This window comes from Macaca nemestrina, chromosome 4, assembly GCF_043159975.1.
Source record: "Macaca nemestrina isolate mMacNem1 chromosome 4, mMacNem.hap1, whole genome shotgun sequence".
NCBI lineage: Eukaryota > Metazoa > Chordata > Mammalia > Primates > Cercopithecidae > Macaca > Macaca nemestrina.
Window position 1 is genome coordinate 35489552 of NC_092128.1, and position 16444 is coordinate 35505995.

Here is a 16444-nt window from a genome sequence, read left to right on the forward strand (position 1 = left end):
AACTCCTGTTTGCTCTCTGAACAGGCAAGACACATTCTCCGGGTTCTCGTTCATCTTGTACTTCCAAATGCCCTTTCTTGCCCCTCCCCCATTTCCTTCAGTAGAAATCTTTCGGCTCCTTTAAGACCCAATTTAGACCGTCCTTCTCCATCTTCATCAATTTTTCTAATCCTGCCCATTTCTTTTCCTCTTTTATTTCCCTGTCATATTTATTTTGTTTGCCTTACACAGTAATTATTTATGTATTTTTGTTACATCAGGATTTATTGTAACCTTTTTGAGGACAGGAGGTGTAACAGGCTTTACACAATGCGGCCATTCAATAAATAAGAATTAAATTGAAAACCTAGGGACCTAAACAATGGCAAGAGAAACCTGCAGTTTTATTATATGCTTTATGTTCTCACTTAAACTAAATGTCTAAATAGGAATTTCATAATACTGAATAATGATAAGCTGGGAGCCTTAAGCCAAACCCACAATGCATTCTACAGCATAATAGATTTTTTTCTAACAAAGACCTAGTGAGTAATTGAATTAGTGTGATTCGCCATATTTAACTCAACTCCCAGGAGCAGAAGAAGTTACAGATTTGCAAATCCCAAGGTACCAGGCATGTTGCAAACTTGTTCTAAGTTAATTTTTAACTTTCATTTTGACTGCAATTATCTATTAAGCCCTCAGGCTACAGTCAGGTAGAGAGCAAGGAGAAAAGAAATCAGAACAACTCTTCGTGGTATTTTTGAGACTATTTAGAGAGAGTTTACTTTGCATGGAAGTGAACTGGTAATACAAAAGAATTCATAGAACAAACATATAACTATTGTAACCTCTACAGTGAGTACATAGCAAAACAGAAATTTAACAATAGTTATTCATTGAAAATGTAAATCTAAGATCCTTATTTTTAACTATAACTAAGAACGTATTTTTATCTAAAATTTTCCCAATTACACTTACAAAGAAAATGTAGTACATATACACCATAGAATACTACACAGCCATAAAAAGAATGAAATCATGTCCTTTGCAGCAACATGGACACAACTGAAGGCCATTATCCTAAGTGAATTAATACAGAAATATAAAATCAAATACTGCATATTTGTGGGAGCTAAGCAATGATAGATGTGGACATAAAGATGGATACAATAGACGCCGGGGACACCAAAAGGGAGGAAGGAGGGAGCGAGAGGAGCAAAGGTGAAACAATAGAAGCCAAAACCCCAGCATTATACAATATCCATGTAACAAACCTGCATATGTACCACCTGAATCTAAAATAAAATAAAATAAAATAAAATACTTTGCGTATAAATTACATAGTCATAGGTTTATATTAATGAAGAAAAACAGAACTTGTCATTTCAAACAGATTGACAAAAATAGGGGAAGTAAGACTTTATAAAATAGTTTAAAGATAGCAATGATTCAGTAGCCTGAATCTGTAAGAGGAAGGTGGATTTTAGCACATAAAAATCTTACTATGCATTCAATGTCTCCCTGAGAAAGAAAAGACTAAGCTATTGAATGAAATTGCTGTGGTAAACAGCAATCTCTCTCATTAGCTCAGATATTAAAAGACTATGTACAAAAATTGGCCAAGGTCTCTACAATAAGGAAAAATATCAGTCTGGTGATCATAGTTAGAAAAGCAAATGCCTGAAATTAACTGAGCTTGCACAAGTAAATAAGTGAATGAATAAAAAAGCAAGAACTAAAGTATAGAGGAAACAAAGGTCCAAAAAAATAAGTAGAAGGCAGAAAGAGGGGTATGTTCACAGTCTAGACAGATGGCAAACATTAAAATGACAGATGTTTAGGCCGAAGCAAATTACTTCCTAGAGGCTAAAAAACACATTTCTAATCACAGGAATACTGCTGGTAATTTTTATTTTTGAGCAACATAGAGAATGAAAGAGGGATCACGGGGCTTTAGATAAATTTTGTGATTTTTTTTTTCCAACTGATACAAAATATCAGCAGGTAGTTTGTGAATAGTGAAAACAGTAATAGATTATCTAGTATGGGTTATGAATAACTTTTATAATTTGAAATTTGTTTTACTATTCATTTGTCCTTTTATTCATTCAACATTTAAGTTGAACAATGAGAACGCATGGACACAGGGAGGGGAACTTCACACACTGGGATCTGTCTCAAAAAAAAAAAAAAAAAAGAAAGAAAGCCTTAAGGATAGTAAAGCATATTTCCATATATCTATATATTTACATCTATATTTACATATAAAACAGTCAAGTAAAATCCAACAAATTCGTAGTTGGAGACCCTAAGGAAGGAAGCTGAAGAAAATAGAAGCCAACAAGAATTGAAAGTCATAAATCAAGAAAATTTTCCTGAAATAGAAGAAGATTTAAATCTAAATACTTACAGGACACACTATGCATGCCAGGGAAATGTAACCAAAAATTTAATATGGAGACATAGTCTAGGAATGTCAGTGGATTTCAAAAATAAAAAAAGAAAACTTCATGCTGCCAGTTTAAAAAAAATCAAATAATTCATAAAAGGAAAAACAATCTAACATGGTATTTCTCCAAAGCATCACTTACAAGATAATTAAGTAAAGAAAATATAAGCAAACAATTTTTTTCTAGCCAAGCTATCCTTCAAAGATAAAGGTTACAAACATATTGTTACTACCAAACAATAATGGCTTGGGTAACTATGACAAATGGAGTAGTAGGGAACATTGAAAATATTTCACTGTAGAAATAATCATAAAAGAAATGTAGGGAATTAAGATTACTGAGCAGAATGTTGATATTATATGCCCTGACAGTACAGAAGTGATACAATTAAAGTTGTTTTCTTCAATTGTGTATGATTTAATTGTGTATGATTTGAGTATGATTGCCTCATGTGAAATATCTGAGATTGAAAGGAGATACATTGTATCTGACATACCAAATAATAGAAGTATGAACATATTTGACATATGAAAGCAAACACTAAGAAAGGCAATGTTTTACTAGAATCAATGGAAGAGGATATGCAAAGCATGAGAGAAAAAGAAGGAACATGATAGTTTCACTATTTTTTCTATTAGGGAACTAACAGGTATTGTCTGAAAAAAATGGAAAACCAAAAGTTATGTAATATAAATATAATGTTAATCCTTAAATTAAAAATACAAACCTTCTTAAATATCTGAAAAATTATACAAAAAATGAAACAGGCTGCCTAGGCAAAGATATTTTTAAAAACTACCAAAAAAAAAAAAAAAAAAAGAAACATATCTGTCATATTAAATGGAAGTAAGCCTAACTCATTGCTTAGGGAAAAGGATCAATGTAACTTATTCAAGGTGGATTCTTATTATCTGTCTCCATATTTTTCTTCCTTATGTGTCTTAAATACAGCTTAAGGGAGCTGAGAGTTGAACAAGTGTGATGTAAATCTAGTAAAAGACTGAAATAGAAAAAAATAAAAAGAGTACTGTGGAGGAAAACAACCCTGGAACTACTTAAACATGTATGAGCTGCTTGTTACTGGATAAGAAAAGAATCCACTCTTCAAGAAAAAAATAATACTGCTTGTTGTAAGATCTTTTGAACAAAGTACAGTGGGTTAAGGAATTAGCTGTAAGACTGCCACAGAGATGGAGAAATGGAACTGGCAAGTAGAATGAGGTTCAACGTCAGAGGGCCTCAAACTTGGGAATGTAGATATGATGTTACTGGCAATAGGAAATGGCTGAAGGATATTAAGTACTGGAGTGCTAACATTTAAACAGTGTTTTTAACTAGTGGTTCCTAAAGTGTGGTTCACAGACCACCATCATCATCATCACCAGAGAACTTGTTAGAAATTCATATTCAGGTCCTATCCCTGACTTACTATATCACAAACTGGGGACCTGGGGATAGGATCAGGGAGGCTTTAGCTGGGGCCAGCAATCTGTGTTTTAACAAGTCCTCCGGTGATTCGGACACATACTAAAATTTGAGAGCCACTGTTTTAAAAGATTGTCCTGGGCTAAACAGATGCTTAGAAGTCTGTTGTATAGTACAGGAGTGAAGTGTTGAGAAACTAGAAGTGGGTAGAAGTGTTGCAACAGTGAATCAGGAAAAAAAAAAAAAAGGAGATGGAACCTGGTGATCAATTTTATATAAAAAAAGAAAAGATGTCAAAAATGATTCCAAAAAGCATTTTGGCAAAGGATGTGGTACGCCAAAGGGGATATTTAGCTGGCTAAAAATCACGTGGAAATAGACTGCTATCATTTTTAACAGAAGCATAGCAAATTTAATGAATAACATGTATTTTTTTGGTCTATCATATTGCTAGGTATTTATAAAAGTGACTTAATGAAATTCAGTCAAAATAATATTGTAAATTTGTAATTTTTGTCTCCTGCCTTGACCCAAGCACAAGACAATGGTAGTATTTTTTCATTAATAAGACCCAGTCATGCTAAAAATAATATAAACATTTCTGTAGAACAGAAATGAAACTGAAACATACATTTAAATGATGATTGAAGCTATAAACCTGTTGGTATTTAGACTTAGATCTAAAGTAGTCTAGAAATTTGAGACTTTCTGGGTAATGGGAACCAAATTTATTCCACTCCTGGAAGGATACAGAAGCCAGGCCTACCACAAGAAATTTAAGACTGGGACCGGACTCCCTCCTCAGTAAAGGAGGCTAAGAAAAACTATGTTGATTGCTAGGGTCACAGCTCTTATAAACCTGAGTGGTTGGGACGGCAGTGGGAGGGAGGCTGAAGAGAGGAGGTTTAGAGAAAGCCCTCACAGATCAGGACACCACCCAAGCTGCTTCTTTGCTTGAGGACTAGAACCGTGGTATCTTCAGAGGCCCGAAGACAAAAAATAAATACATAAATAAATAAGACTTAGTTATAGACTGGGAGCTCTAGGCAAAATGCACAGACAAATAAGGTTTGGGTGATGGGAAGAAAGAAGATTCCACTTAAGAAGAGCATTTAAACTAAATTTCCAAACACTAAGATGACCAAAAAAAAAAAAAAGAAAAAGAAAAAAAAAAGCAGCAAATCCAGAGGGAAAGGAGCGGAGCAATTATGGGGAGAAAAAACTTGGTAATAAAATAAGTAAAGTATATTAGAAAATAAAATTAACTCTTGCCTGTGGGGAGAAAAATCTCTATTTTTACATAAATGATGGAACTAAAATCATAGACAATATTGAAAAAGAACACGTAAGAGGTGATTTCAGGGAGTACTTTTACAGCATGCTAAATCCTTGCATTTTTTCAGTAAGAAGCTAAAAATTTACTGATTACATTCAGGTGTTGTTAAAAACACATAGCTAAAATGTTTGTTAAAATTTGATAGGTCACCATTAGAAAATGAAAAGTAAATCATTTTTAAACTGGCAGGGACAAAAAAAGACAAAAAAGAGAAAAAAGAAAAATGTCGACAATTAAATAGTATAAAATAAGGGTATAGAAAGCAAACAGAAGCATAATAAATTTAAAAGATGGAAAATATAAGTACCTCAGTTATAATAAATGTAACAAATGTATAAAATGCATCTAATAAAAGTATATACTACTTACAGTACACACATTTAAAAAAACATGTTGCAGAAAACTGAAAAAAAAAGAAGAGAGTGAATATACTAAGAAAATGTTAAACAAAAACAAACAAAAACCATGGGGCAATAAAATCAGACGTATCAGAAATTAGAAGAAAAAGCATTAATAAGGAAAGGAAAGAAAAATTATAACAATATAAGGAACAACCACCAAGAAGATATATCAATCGTAAACTCATATGCAACTGCAAAGAGCATAGAATATATAAAGCAAAACCTGACAGAATTATAAGGAGAAATAGTATCCAGGTTACATAAAGAAATTCTACAGGCCAGGCTTGGTGGCTCATGCCTATAATCCCAGCACTTTCAGAGGCTGAGGCAGGCAGATCACGAGGTCAAGCGATCAAGACCATCCTGGCCAACATGGTGAAACCCGTCTCTACTAAAAATACAAAAATTAAGCGGGCATGGTGGCATGCACCTACAGTCCCAGCTATGCCGGAGGCTGGGGCAGGAGAATGGCTTAAACCCAGGAGGCAGAGGTTGCAGTGAAGCAAGATCGCGCCACTGCACTCCAGCCTAGGGACAGAGTGAGACTCTGTCTCAAAAAAAAAAAAAAAAAAACAAGAAAGAAACTCTATAGTCACTGTAAAACAAGACAACTGGTCTGGCACACTGGCTGACACCTGTAATCCCAGTGCTTTGGGAAGCCAAGGCAGGAGGATTGCTTGAGCCCAGGAACTTGAGACTAGTCTAGGCAAGATCCCTACAAAAGATGTAGTGAGACCCCCATCTCTATAAAAACATTTTAAAAAACTAGTTGGGCATGATGGTGCATGCCTGTGGTCCCAGCTACTTGGGAGGCTGAAGTAGGAATGATCACTTGGGCCCAGGAGGTCAAGGCTACAGTGAGTCATGATCATGCCACTGCATTCCAGCTTGGGCAACAGAGCAAGATGCTGTCTCAGGGAAAAAAAAAAGAGGGAGAGAGACAACACGAAAGAAAAATAAAGGATATAAACAGGAACAATTCATAGAAGAGAAATCCTAATGGCCAATAAACATGAATAAATGCTCAACCTCTCTAGAAATCAAGGACATGCAAATTAAAACAAAAAGATACATTTCAGAGCTATTAGTTTAATATTTTTCTGATGCTAAATGTTAAGTGAGGATCTCTCAGATACTGCTGATGGGTATGAAAACTGGAACAATCAATTAGAAAACTATTTGGCTCTATCTATAAAATGTGAAGAAACATTTAATCTACAAACAGTAATTCTATCCTTGGGTATTACTGCTTGAATAGCTCTTGTACATAAGCAGAAGGCAACATGTGGCATAACTTGCAATTAAGATTAATTGGTAATAATGCAATTTACCCCTTAAAGAGAAATAAATATGTAAAATGTGCTAGAGTCATATAATATCATACTATGCAGAAATTAAAAGCAATAAATTGATATCTAAGTATCAGTATGATTGCTCTTAAAAACAAATGTTAACTGAAAAGGGGATATTCTAGAATATGTATATAATTACTTACATTTTAACAAATTCGAAAAACCACCATACACAAAAAGTGTAAAGATTCTAACTGTATATACATACAAAAAAATCAGACTATGTATATCAAAGACTCAATAGTTGCCTGCAAGAAGGAAGGGTAAACTATAGTACTTTAACTTTATTCATAATGAGTTTTTTTTAATTTAAAGCAAACGTGCAAAATGCTAACATTATTTCTGGATAGTGGGTACATAGTGTTTACCATGTGCTTTTTTTGTGTAATAAGAACTCTTAACATAAGATTTACCCTTTTCCCAAATGTTTTAAGTGCACAATACCATGCTAACTATAGGAACTATGTTGTACAGCAGATCTCTAGTACTTACTTACCTCACAAAACTGAAACTTTATATCCAATAACCATCTTTCCCCATTCTTTCTCTCTGAAGCCCCTGACAGCTACTATCTACTATCTGTTTCTATGAGTTAGACTATTTTAGATCTCATATAAGTGAAATTAGCAGTGTTTGTCCTTCTGTGACTATCTTATTTTACTTGGCATAATGTCCTCCAGGTTTTCCCATATTGTTACACATGCCAGGATTTTCAACATTTTTAAGCCACAATAATATTCTCTTGTATGTGTATACAAAATGTTTTTATTCATTAATCTCTGAATGAACATTTAGGTTGTTTCCATATCTTGGCCATTGTGAATAATGCTACAGTTGAACATAGGATGCACACATCTCTTCAAGATCCTGATTTCACTTCTTATGGATAGAAACCCACAAGTGGAATTTCTGGATCCTAAAATTCACATGGAATCACAAAAGACCCCAAATGGGCAAAGCAATTTGAACAAGGCTGGAGACATCACGCTTTCTGATTTCAAAATATATTACAAAACTACAAAATTAAAACAGTGTTATACTGACCTAAAAACTGATGCACAGACCAGTGTAACAAAATAAAGAGTCTAGAAATAAACTCATATATATGCAATCAACTGATATTTGAGAAGAGTGTCAAGAATGCACAATGGAGAAAGGATGGTCTCTTCAATAAGAGATGTGGAAAAAACTGAATATCCACATACAAAGAATGAAATTGGACCCTTATCTTATACAATACACAAAAATCAACTCATCATGGATGAAAGACTTAAACTTAAGACTTGAAACTGTAAAGCCACTAGAAGAAAAAATAAGGGAACAACTTCTTGACATTGGTCTTGATAATGATTTGTTACACTGAAAGCACAGGAAACAAATGCAAATATAGACAAATGGGACTACATTATAAACTTCTTTCACTTTTCTTCTTAAAAATTTCATTTACATTAAAACATTGCTGGCGTGAATTTGGTGAAACAATATCTCTTTTTTTTTTTGAGACAGAGTCTCACTCTGTCGCCCAAGCTGGAGTGCAGTGGTGCGATCTTGGCTCACTGCAAGCTCCACCTTCTGGGTTCAAGCGATTCTTCTGCCTCAGCCTCCGAAGTAGCTGGGACTACAGGTGACTGCCACCATGCCCGGCTAATTTTTATATTTTCAGTAGAGACAGGGTTTCATCAGGTTAGCCAGGATGGTCTCGATCTCCTGACCTTGTGATTCGCCCGCCTTGGCCTCCCAAAGTGCTGGGAAAATCATCTCTTTTACATTGCTGGTTATATTGTAAATTAGTACCACTGCTTTGAAAGACTTGGCAAGGACCTTAACTATTTATATTTTTTGACATAATACTTCTCTTTTAGGGAATTGAACCCACATTTTGGCTTGGATACAGTTTATTCTCTATAAATAAAAAGATAAACTGGATTAAAAATCATATTTTCTATTTTTAAAATTGTTTGATTGGTATTTCTGGGACATATTATTGTGATATTTCATCACTTTCATAGGGTGATTAATGAAAGAAAGTCCAAATGTTTTGAAGTAAATTTTACATAGTTAGCATTTTTGTATTGTTCTTCCTTAACTCACAGATTGACCTTACACTTGTCTTAAACAATAATTAAATGCAATTAAAAACCACAGTACAACGAAAATGAAAAACAACTTAATACTGAATAATAATCAAAACTGTTGAGGCTTTCTGTGTACAGGTTTGATAAAGTGCTCCCAGTCTCACTTGACCTCCACTAACCACAGCACATACTCAACTGCTGTGCAGTTGGTGCCTCTCAATTGCATTTGTTTTTATGGTAAATTTAAAGTAAATATTATTTATTACTTAAAAACAAATTGAAACAAATATTACAAATTTTATTGACCCAAATGACCTGGAACACAGGCTTGAACAGCTAGGGGTTCTTGAATCACTGTCAGGAAATGATGTCCTAGTCAAACCATTGTGTTCTTTACAGATGGAAATATTGGCATAGATCCAGAGGAGTTAAAGGACTCACCCAAGCCATACAGCTGGTAAGTTGTAGAGCTTTATTCCTGCTGAGAGTTCTTTTCAGTTTTAGTGATTTTGAAGAGAAGTCCATATGGACACGTAAATTTGTTAGAAAAGAACCACAAAATTCAACAGCCTTTCATGCTAAAAACTCTCAATAAATTCGGTATTGATGGAACATATCTCAAAATAATAAGAGCTATTTATGACAAACCCACAGCCAACATCATCCTGAATGGGCAAAAAGTGGAAGCATTCCCTTTGAAAACTGGCACAAGACAGGGATGCCCTCTCTCACCACTCCTATTCAACATAATGTTGGAAGTTCTGGCTAGGGCAATCAGGCAGCAGAAAGAAATAAAGGGTATTCAGTTAGGAAAAGAGGAAGTCAAATTGTCCCTATTTGAGATGACATGATTGTATATTTAGAAAACCCCATCATCTCAGCCCAAAATCTCCTTAAGCTGATAAGCAACTTCAGCAAAGTCTCAGGATACAAAATCAATGTGCAAAAATCACAAGCATTCTTATACACCAATAACAGACAAACAGCCAAATCATGAGTGAACTCCCATTCACAATTGCTTCAAAGAGAATAAAATACCTAGGAATCCAATATGCAGTGGATGTGAAGGACCTCTTCAAGGAGAACTACAAACCACTGCTCCATGAAATAAAAGAGGACACAAACAAATGGAAGAACACTCCATGCTCATGGATTGGAAGAATCAATATCGTAAAAATGGTCATACTGTCCAAGGTAATTTATAGATTCAATGCCATCCCCATCAAGCTACCAATGACTTTCTTCACAGAATTGGAAAAAACTACTTTAAAGTTCATATGGAACCAAACAAGAGCCCACACTGCCAAGTCAATCCTAAGCCAAAAGAACAAAGCTGGAGGCATATCATGCTACCTGACTTCAAACTATACTACAAGGCTACAGTAACCAAAACAGCTTGGTACTGGTACCAAAACAGAGATGTAGACCAATTAAACAGAACAGAGCCCTCAGAAAAAATACCACACATCTACAACCATCTGATCTTTGACAAACCTGACAAAGACAAGCAATGGGGAAAGGATTCCCTATTTAATACATGGTGCTGGGAAAATTGCTAGCCATATGTAGAAAACTGAAACTGGATCCCTTCCTTACACCTTATACAAAAATTAATTCAAGATGGATTAAAGACTTAAATGTTAGACCTAAAACCATAAACACCCTAGAAGAAAACTTAGGCAATACCATTCAGGACATAGGCGTGGGCAAGGACTTCATGTCTGAAACACCAAAATCAATGTCAACAAAAGCCAAAATTGACATATGGAATCTAATTAAACTAAAGAGCTTCTGCACAGCAAAAGAAACTACTATCAGAGTGAACAGGCAACCTACAGAATGGGAGGAAATTTTTGCAATCTACTCATCTGACAAAGGGCTAATATCCTGAATCTACAAAGAACTCAAACAAATTTACATGAAAAAAACAAACAACCCTGTCAAAAAGTGGGCAAAGGATATGAACAGACACTTCTCAAAAGAAGACATTCATACAGCCAACAGACACATGAAAAAATGCTCATCATCACTCGCCATCAGAGAAATGCAAATCAAAACCACAATGAGATACCATCTCACACCAGTTAGAATGGCAATCATTAAAAAGTCAGGAAACAACAGACGCTGCAGAGGATGTGGAGAAATAGGAACACTTTTACACTGTTGGTGGGACTGTAAACTAGTTCAACCATTGTGGAAGACAGTGTGGTGATTCCTCAAGGATCTAGAACTAGAAATAGTTTGACTCATTTGACCCAGCCATCCCATTACTGGGGATATACCCAAAGGATTATAAATCATGCTGCTATAAAGACACATGCACACATATGCTTATTGTGGCACTATTCACAATAGCAAAGACTTGGAACCAACCCAAATGTCCATCAATATAGACTGGATTAAGAAAATGTGGCACATATACACCATGGAATACTATGCAGCCATAAAAAAGGATGAGTTCATGTCCTTTGTAGGGACATGGATGAAGCTGGAAACCATCATTCTCAGCAAACTATTGCAAGGACAAAAATCAAACATTGCATGTTCTCACTCATAGGTGGGAATTGAACAATGAGAACACTTGGACACAGGAAGGGGAACATCACACACCAGGGCCCGTCATGGGGTAGGGAATGGGGAGGGATAGCATTAGGAGATCTACCTAATGTAAATGACGAGTTAATGGGTGCAGCACACGAACATGGCACATTATACATATGTAACAAACCTGCATGATGTGCACATGTACCCTAGAACTTAAAGTATAATAAAAAAAAAAAAAAAAGAAAAAACTTAATTACAAAAAAAAAAGAACTATATAAATGCCAGTGGTAATGGGAAATTCAACCTACTTGACTTAAGTTAGGAACAGGAAGGGAGAAATTATCTGATAGCTCCCTTGCAGTGTGTTCCTTATGGAACTAATACATGATTTACCAAAGGACTCTTTAGGGTCATTCTGCTCAGGCCAATAATTTGTCACGGTGAGTCATTTCAAGACTAAGGGTAGAGGTAAGCAGGCATGCCTGCTAGAGTGAGTAAGGACGTCAGAAGCCAGTTTCTTAGTGTATTTGGCTTTCCTTGCTCATGCCTACATCATTCCAGAGATAAAAGGCCATTCAAGGAGGCATCACATGGTTGTTCATATGAATATTATACCAGTAACAGTCTCTGCCACTCTCAGTGGAAGGGACAGTCTGGCAACTATCAGGGTGGGTGATATAGTCAAAAAGTAAGTGCTACCTTCTACCACTTATGAGAGCTATGGCAGTAGTCGTAAACTTTAGGTATTGTTGACAATGACTTAATCATATCCCATTATAATGCAGTGTTTCCTTAGTCAAAAACATAATAATAACAATCATTATTTGCGTCTAACTTCTAATTGTCTAAGTCACCCATACAGAGCCATTCTCATCACATTTGAATTCCCTTCTGTTTCCTCTTTTTTGTAACTTGCCAAAGAAATTAGTTATACTTAATGGGCTTGCCTTTATTACTTCAAGAGTGTTTCCTGCATGTTCCCTACAACCACCACAGCTACACTATGCTTTTAAGATATCATGTAAATTCCATTTAGCGTCCTTTTATATTGTTTACTGGCCTTGTGCTACTGTGGGTTCATCTTCTTGTTTAGCTGGATTTTATAATAACCTTGTCCACCTTCCTTCAGCCTCTTCCTTTTCCCTGATTACTCCCCTTCCCCTAGGCCCTGACAGCTGACGCACTGACTCTCTCACTTCCTCCCTGCTTTTATGGTCTCTTAAGTCTGTCTCATACATTCTCTAACTATTACAAATGCACGCAATAGCATTTTAAGGCCACATAGGGTCACACAATACCACCCACACCAGGTAGTAACGACTTTTTAAATATTATTCTGGCTTTTATTTTTGGGCCCTAGCTTTTGCTGGACCACAGTTTTCCCCCTTGCTGTTTACATGTATCTGAGATCTTTTAGCTCAAACTCCTTTATGTTGTATTGGTTGTTATGTTTCTTCCCAAATGAATTTACCAGAACATTTAAAAGAATAAAAGCTTTTTATTCCCTCAATGTTAAGATGCTGCCAAGACCGCCATTTATGTCTGACTCTTTAGCACCACCTGACAAAATGATTCCTTAATGGTTGAGAACTGCCAGTCTAGTTCACTGACAGGTTCCCAGAATCCTCAGTACTTACAGCAGTTTCTGACACTGAATAAACATCAATAGACTTTGACTAAATAAATGATTATTTTAGTTGTTTGCTGTTTATTCAGTTTTTAAAAAACGATCATATCCTTCTTCTCAGATTTCTGAAGTCCTTTCTCTATTTTAGCTGTTGTCTCTGTCCCCCATTTTATCATGTTTATTTCACTTAACTTGTCATTGTATGTTGGATGAGATTAGTTAGAAATATAGTATCAGCATTTATTATATATTTTCATAATTTTTCAACTTTTTATACTTAATTTTCTCTTTCTATATCTAAATTCTGTTAAGGTATTCATTTTTAAAATAATTACTATTTTGTTACCATTTTGTTGATTTGTATATTCTCATTACCATTTACATTAATAATGCTTAATTTATTTTAATCCCACAAAATAGTTTTTATCTCCTTAGACTAACATTTTCGCCTTTCATCACTTATTTTCTTTCTTGCTTTTAAATGAGGAGCAACATTTCACACACAGAAGTGGAGTTAAGCCTTCCCCAAATTGCAGGGGTGAGGTGGTTAGAAATATTTAATATTCAATCCTTTCATAGGTTTTAATTTTCTTTTTTCTTCTTCTTTTTTTTTTTTTTTTTTTTTTGAGATGGAGTTTCGCTCTTGTTGCCCAGGCTGGAGTGCAATGGCACAATCTCAGCTCACTGCAACCTCTGCCTCACGGGTTCAAGCGATTCTCCTGCCTCAGCCTCCCAAGTAGCTGGGATTACAAGCATGTGCCACCACGCCCGGCTACTTTATTATTTTATTTTTTTAGTAGAGACGGGGTTTCTCCATGTTGGTCAGGCTGGTCTCAAACTGCCAACCTCAGCCGATCCGCCCATCTCAGCCTCCCAAAGTGCTGGGATTACAGGCATGAGCCACTGTGCCCAGCCAGTTTTAATTTTCGATAGAAATGATTATGTTTAACCTCAATATTAAACTTAATCCAAATCTCAGTGGAAGTGTGGGATATCCCCATTTTCACACACTGATTAACTCAAATGTATAGAAGTAGATAGCCACTAAGATAAAACTGGGTAATGGCTTTTATTTGAGTTTCAGCCCATTTTATAATGAAGTTCTGAAAATCACCATATCTGAAAACCACAATTATTTGAGTATGGACACTTTTTAGAAGTGTTCATAGTATAGATAGAGGAAAACACATGTAAAAATCCAAATCTTTTTGAACATACCTGATATGGATGGAGGCACAAGACATGGATAACATCCAAATGATTGGAATTCAAATATTTTCGTCTATTTTAATCATTAGCTTAGCAGAATGTTTGTTTGTTTGTTTGTTTTCTTTCCAAGGTTGAGAGAGGAAATAATAGTTTCTGATTCTGGGTTATTTTCGCTTTTGCTCCCAGTCTTGAAAAATAAGGGGAAACTGGCTAAGCAGTACTTGTCCCCTGTACATTTTCAGAAATGAGCTCCCCATGCTCTGAGAATTGAGATGCTTTCTTCCTATTCAGTGGTTTTTCCTCATGCCTCTCTCAGTGACTGGCTGTGGAATCAGAGCTCCAGAATCCTACATTCCAGGCTAACATTTTAACCACCTAACTTTGGTAAGACCCAGTCCCTCGCAAAAGAGCTTGCATCACTGAGAAGCAGTGTAGGAGGGGTCCTAACTCTTCCAACACTTAATTTTGGATAAACGAGAGCTCTTTTATTGGATAGGTTAGAGGCCTCGCAAAGCAAATTTTGTAAAATGTGAGACCCAGATTTTTCTCTAAGTCACCTGGATCTGGCCTACTAACCTTATTTACAGAACTTTCCAACATTCATTTCCTTCCTGAAGAGGATAAGAACATTTACCCCTCTGGCAACTCTCTCACACCTGAGAACATGGTGCCTTTGATCCCCTTGCTACTCACATTTAGGCATTCTCAAATCCCCTTCAGATGCCAAGGATGATGTTCCTAATTCTACTGTCATTAGCCTAGAATACCACTCTCAAGTCACCGCCCCTCTGCAAAAGGATAGGGCCAGAAATCTACACGTTTTCTCACTACATGGAACTTAATTATGTAGTACCTTAGTCAGGATCAACTAGCTCTATCTAGCTTTCGTGTCTTTAGCAAATATGATACAGCAGAAGCCTGAACCCGGGGTTACAACAAACCAACATACATGCATCTTTCATAATCACATGATTCTATATTCTAGAACACATCCTACAATGATAAAAATTCTTAGAATCTGGAGGCACAGGGAACAAAGACTATGACCTCATAAACTTCTATTCATCTCAGTTTCAGTGACCATACCAGCACTGCCTCGTTTGAAAAATAAGGTCATTTTGGCCTAATCCAAATGTGGTTTCCAGAAAGGAGTGACTTAGGGTGTCCAAATACATAGGTCACTTCACAGAGGAGCAAATGGATATATCAGGTGATTAATTCCAATGTCAGAGTTTCTTTATATTTATGAAAATGTATATAAATACATGCACGTATGTGTCTTTAAAATGTCATGAGGACCTATATGTTTGTTAATAAATATTTCCTCTGTCCTAAATTATAATTGTGGATGATTTAAATATTAGAAATTAAAAATTATGATGGTAATTTGGTAAAGGCCTATTTTTCAGCCATCTGAACTGGAAAGGCTGTATTTCCATGGCTAATGTTCTTCCCCAGCTATCCTAGGGAAGAGGGGAGCATATTGTTAAACTAATCTACTTCTCAGGGTATTAGTTTGCTAGGGTTGCTATAACAAACTGCTGCAAATTGAGTGGCTTAACCAACAGAAACTTATTATCTCGCAATTCTGGAGGCTAGAGGTCCAATATCGAGGTGTTGACAGTGTTAGCTTTTTCTGAGGGCTGAGAGAAACAATCTGTTCCATGCCTCTTCCCTACCTTCTGGTGGTCTGCTGGCAGGCTTTGGTGGTCCTCGGCTTGCAGATGCATAACTCTGATCTCTTCCTTCATCTTTGCATAGTGGTTTCCCAGTGTGTGTTTCTGGGTCCAAATTTCCACTTTTAATAAGAACATCATTGACATTGGATAAGGTCTCACTCTAATGACCTCATCTTCACTTGATTACATCTGCAAAGACCCTATTTCCTATGAAGGTCACTTTTTTTTTTTTTTTTTTAGACATAGTCTCTGTTGCCCAGGCTGGAGTGCAGTGGCACAATCTTGGCTCACTGCAACCTCCACCTCCCTGGTTCAAGCAATTCCCCTGTCTCAGCCTCCTGAGTAGCTGGGACCATAGGCACGT

At 35.9% G+C, this 16444-nt stretch overlaps 2 protein-coding genes across 4 annotated transcripts in view; one reads left to right on the forward strand and one right to left on the reverse strand.

Annotated features, from left to right (window-relative positions):
• LOC105475051 (ankyrin repeat and SOCS box containing 15) overlaps window positions 1-15335 on the reverse strand; it is a 76888-nt gene extending 61553 nt beyond the window's left edge. Inside the window, exon 1 of one of the 3 annotated variants that reach the window (XM_011729995.3) lies at window positions 15255-15335. The gene's annotated coding sequence lies outside the window, so the exon portion shown is untranslated. The other 2 variants (XM_011730006.3, XM_011730020.3) reach the window with 2 other exon arrangements.
• A 161-nt stretch (window positions 15336-15496) lies between these two features.
• LOC105475029 (NADH:ubiquinone oxidoreductase subunit A5) overlaps window positions 15497-16444 on the forward strand; it is a 27360-nt gene continuing 26412 nt past the window's right edge. Inside the window, exon 1 of the mRNA XM_071094560.1 lies at window positions 15497-15611. Coding sequence (XP_070950661.1) covers window positions 15599-15611 — 13 coding nt within the window. The 5' untranslated portion in view covers window positions 15497-15598. The remainder of the gene's footprint in view (window positions 15612-16444) is intronic.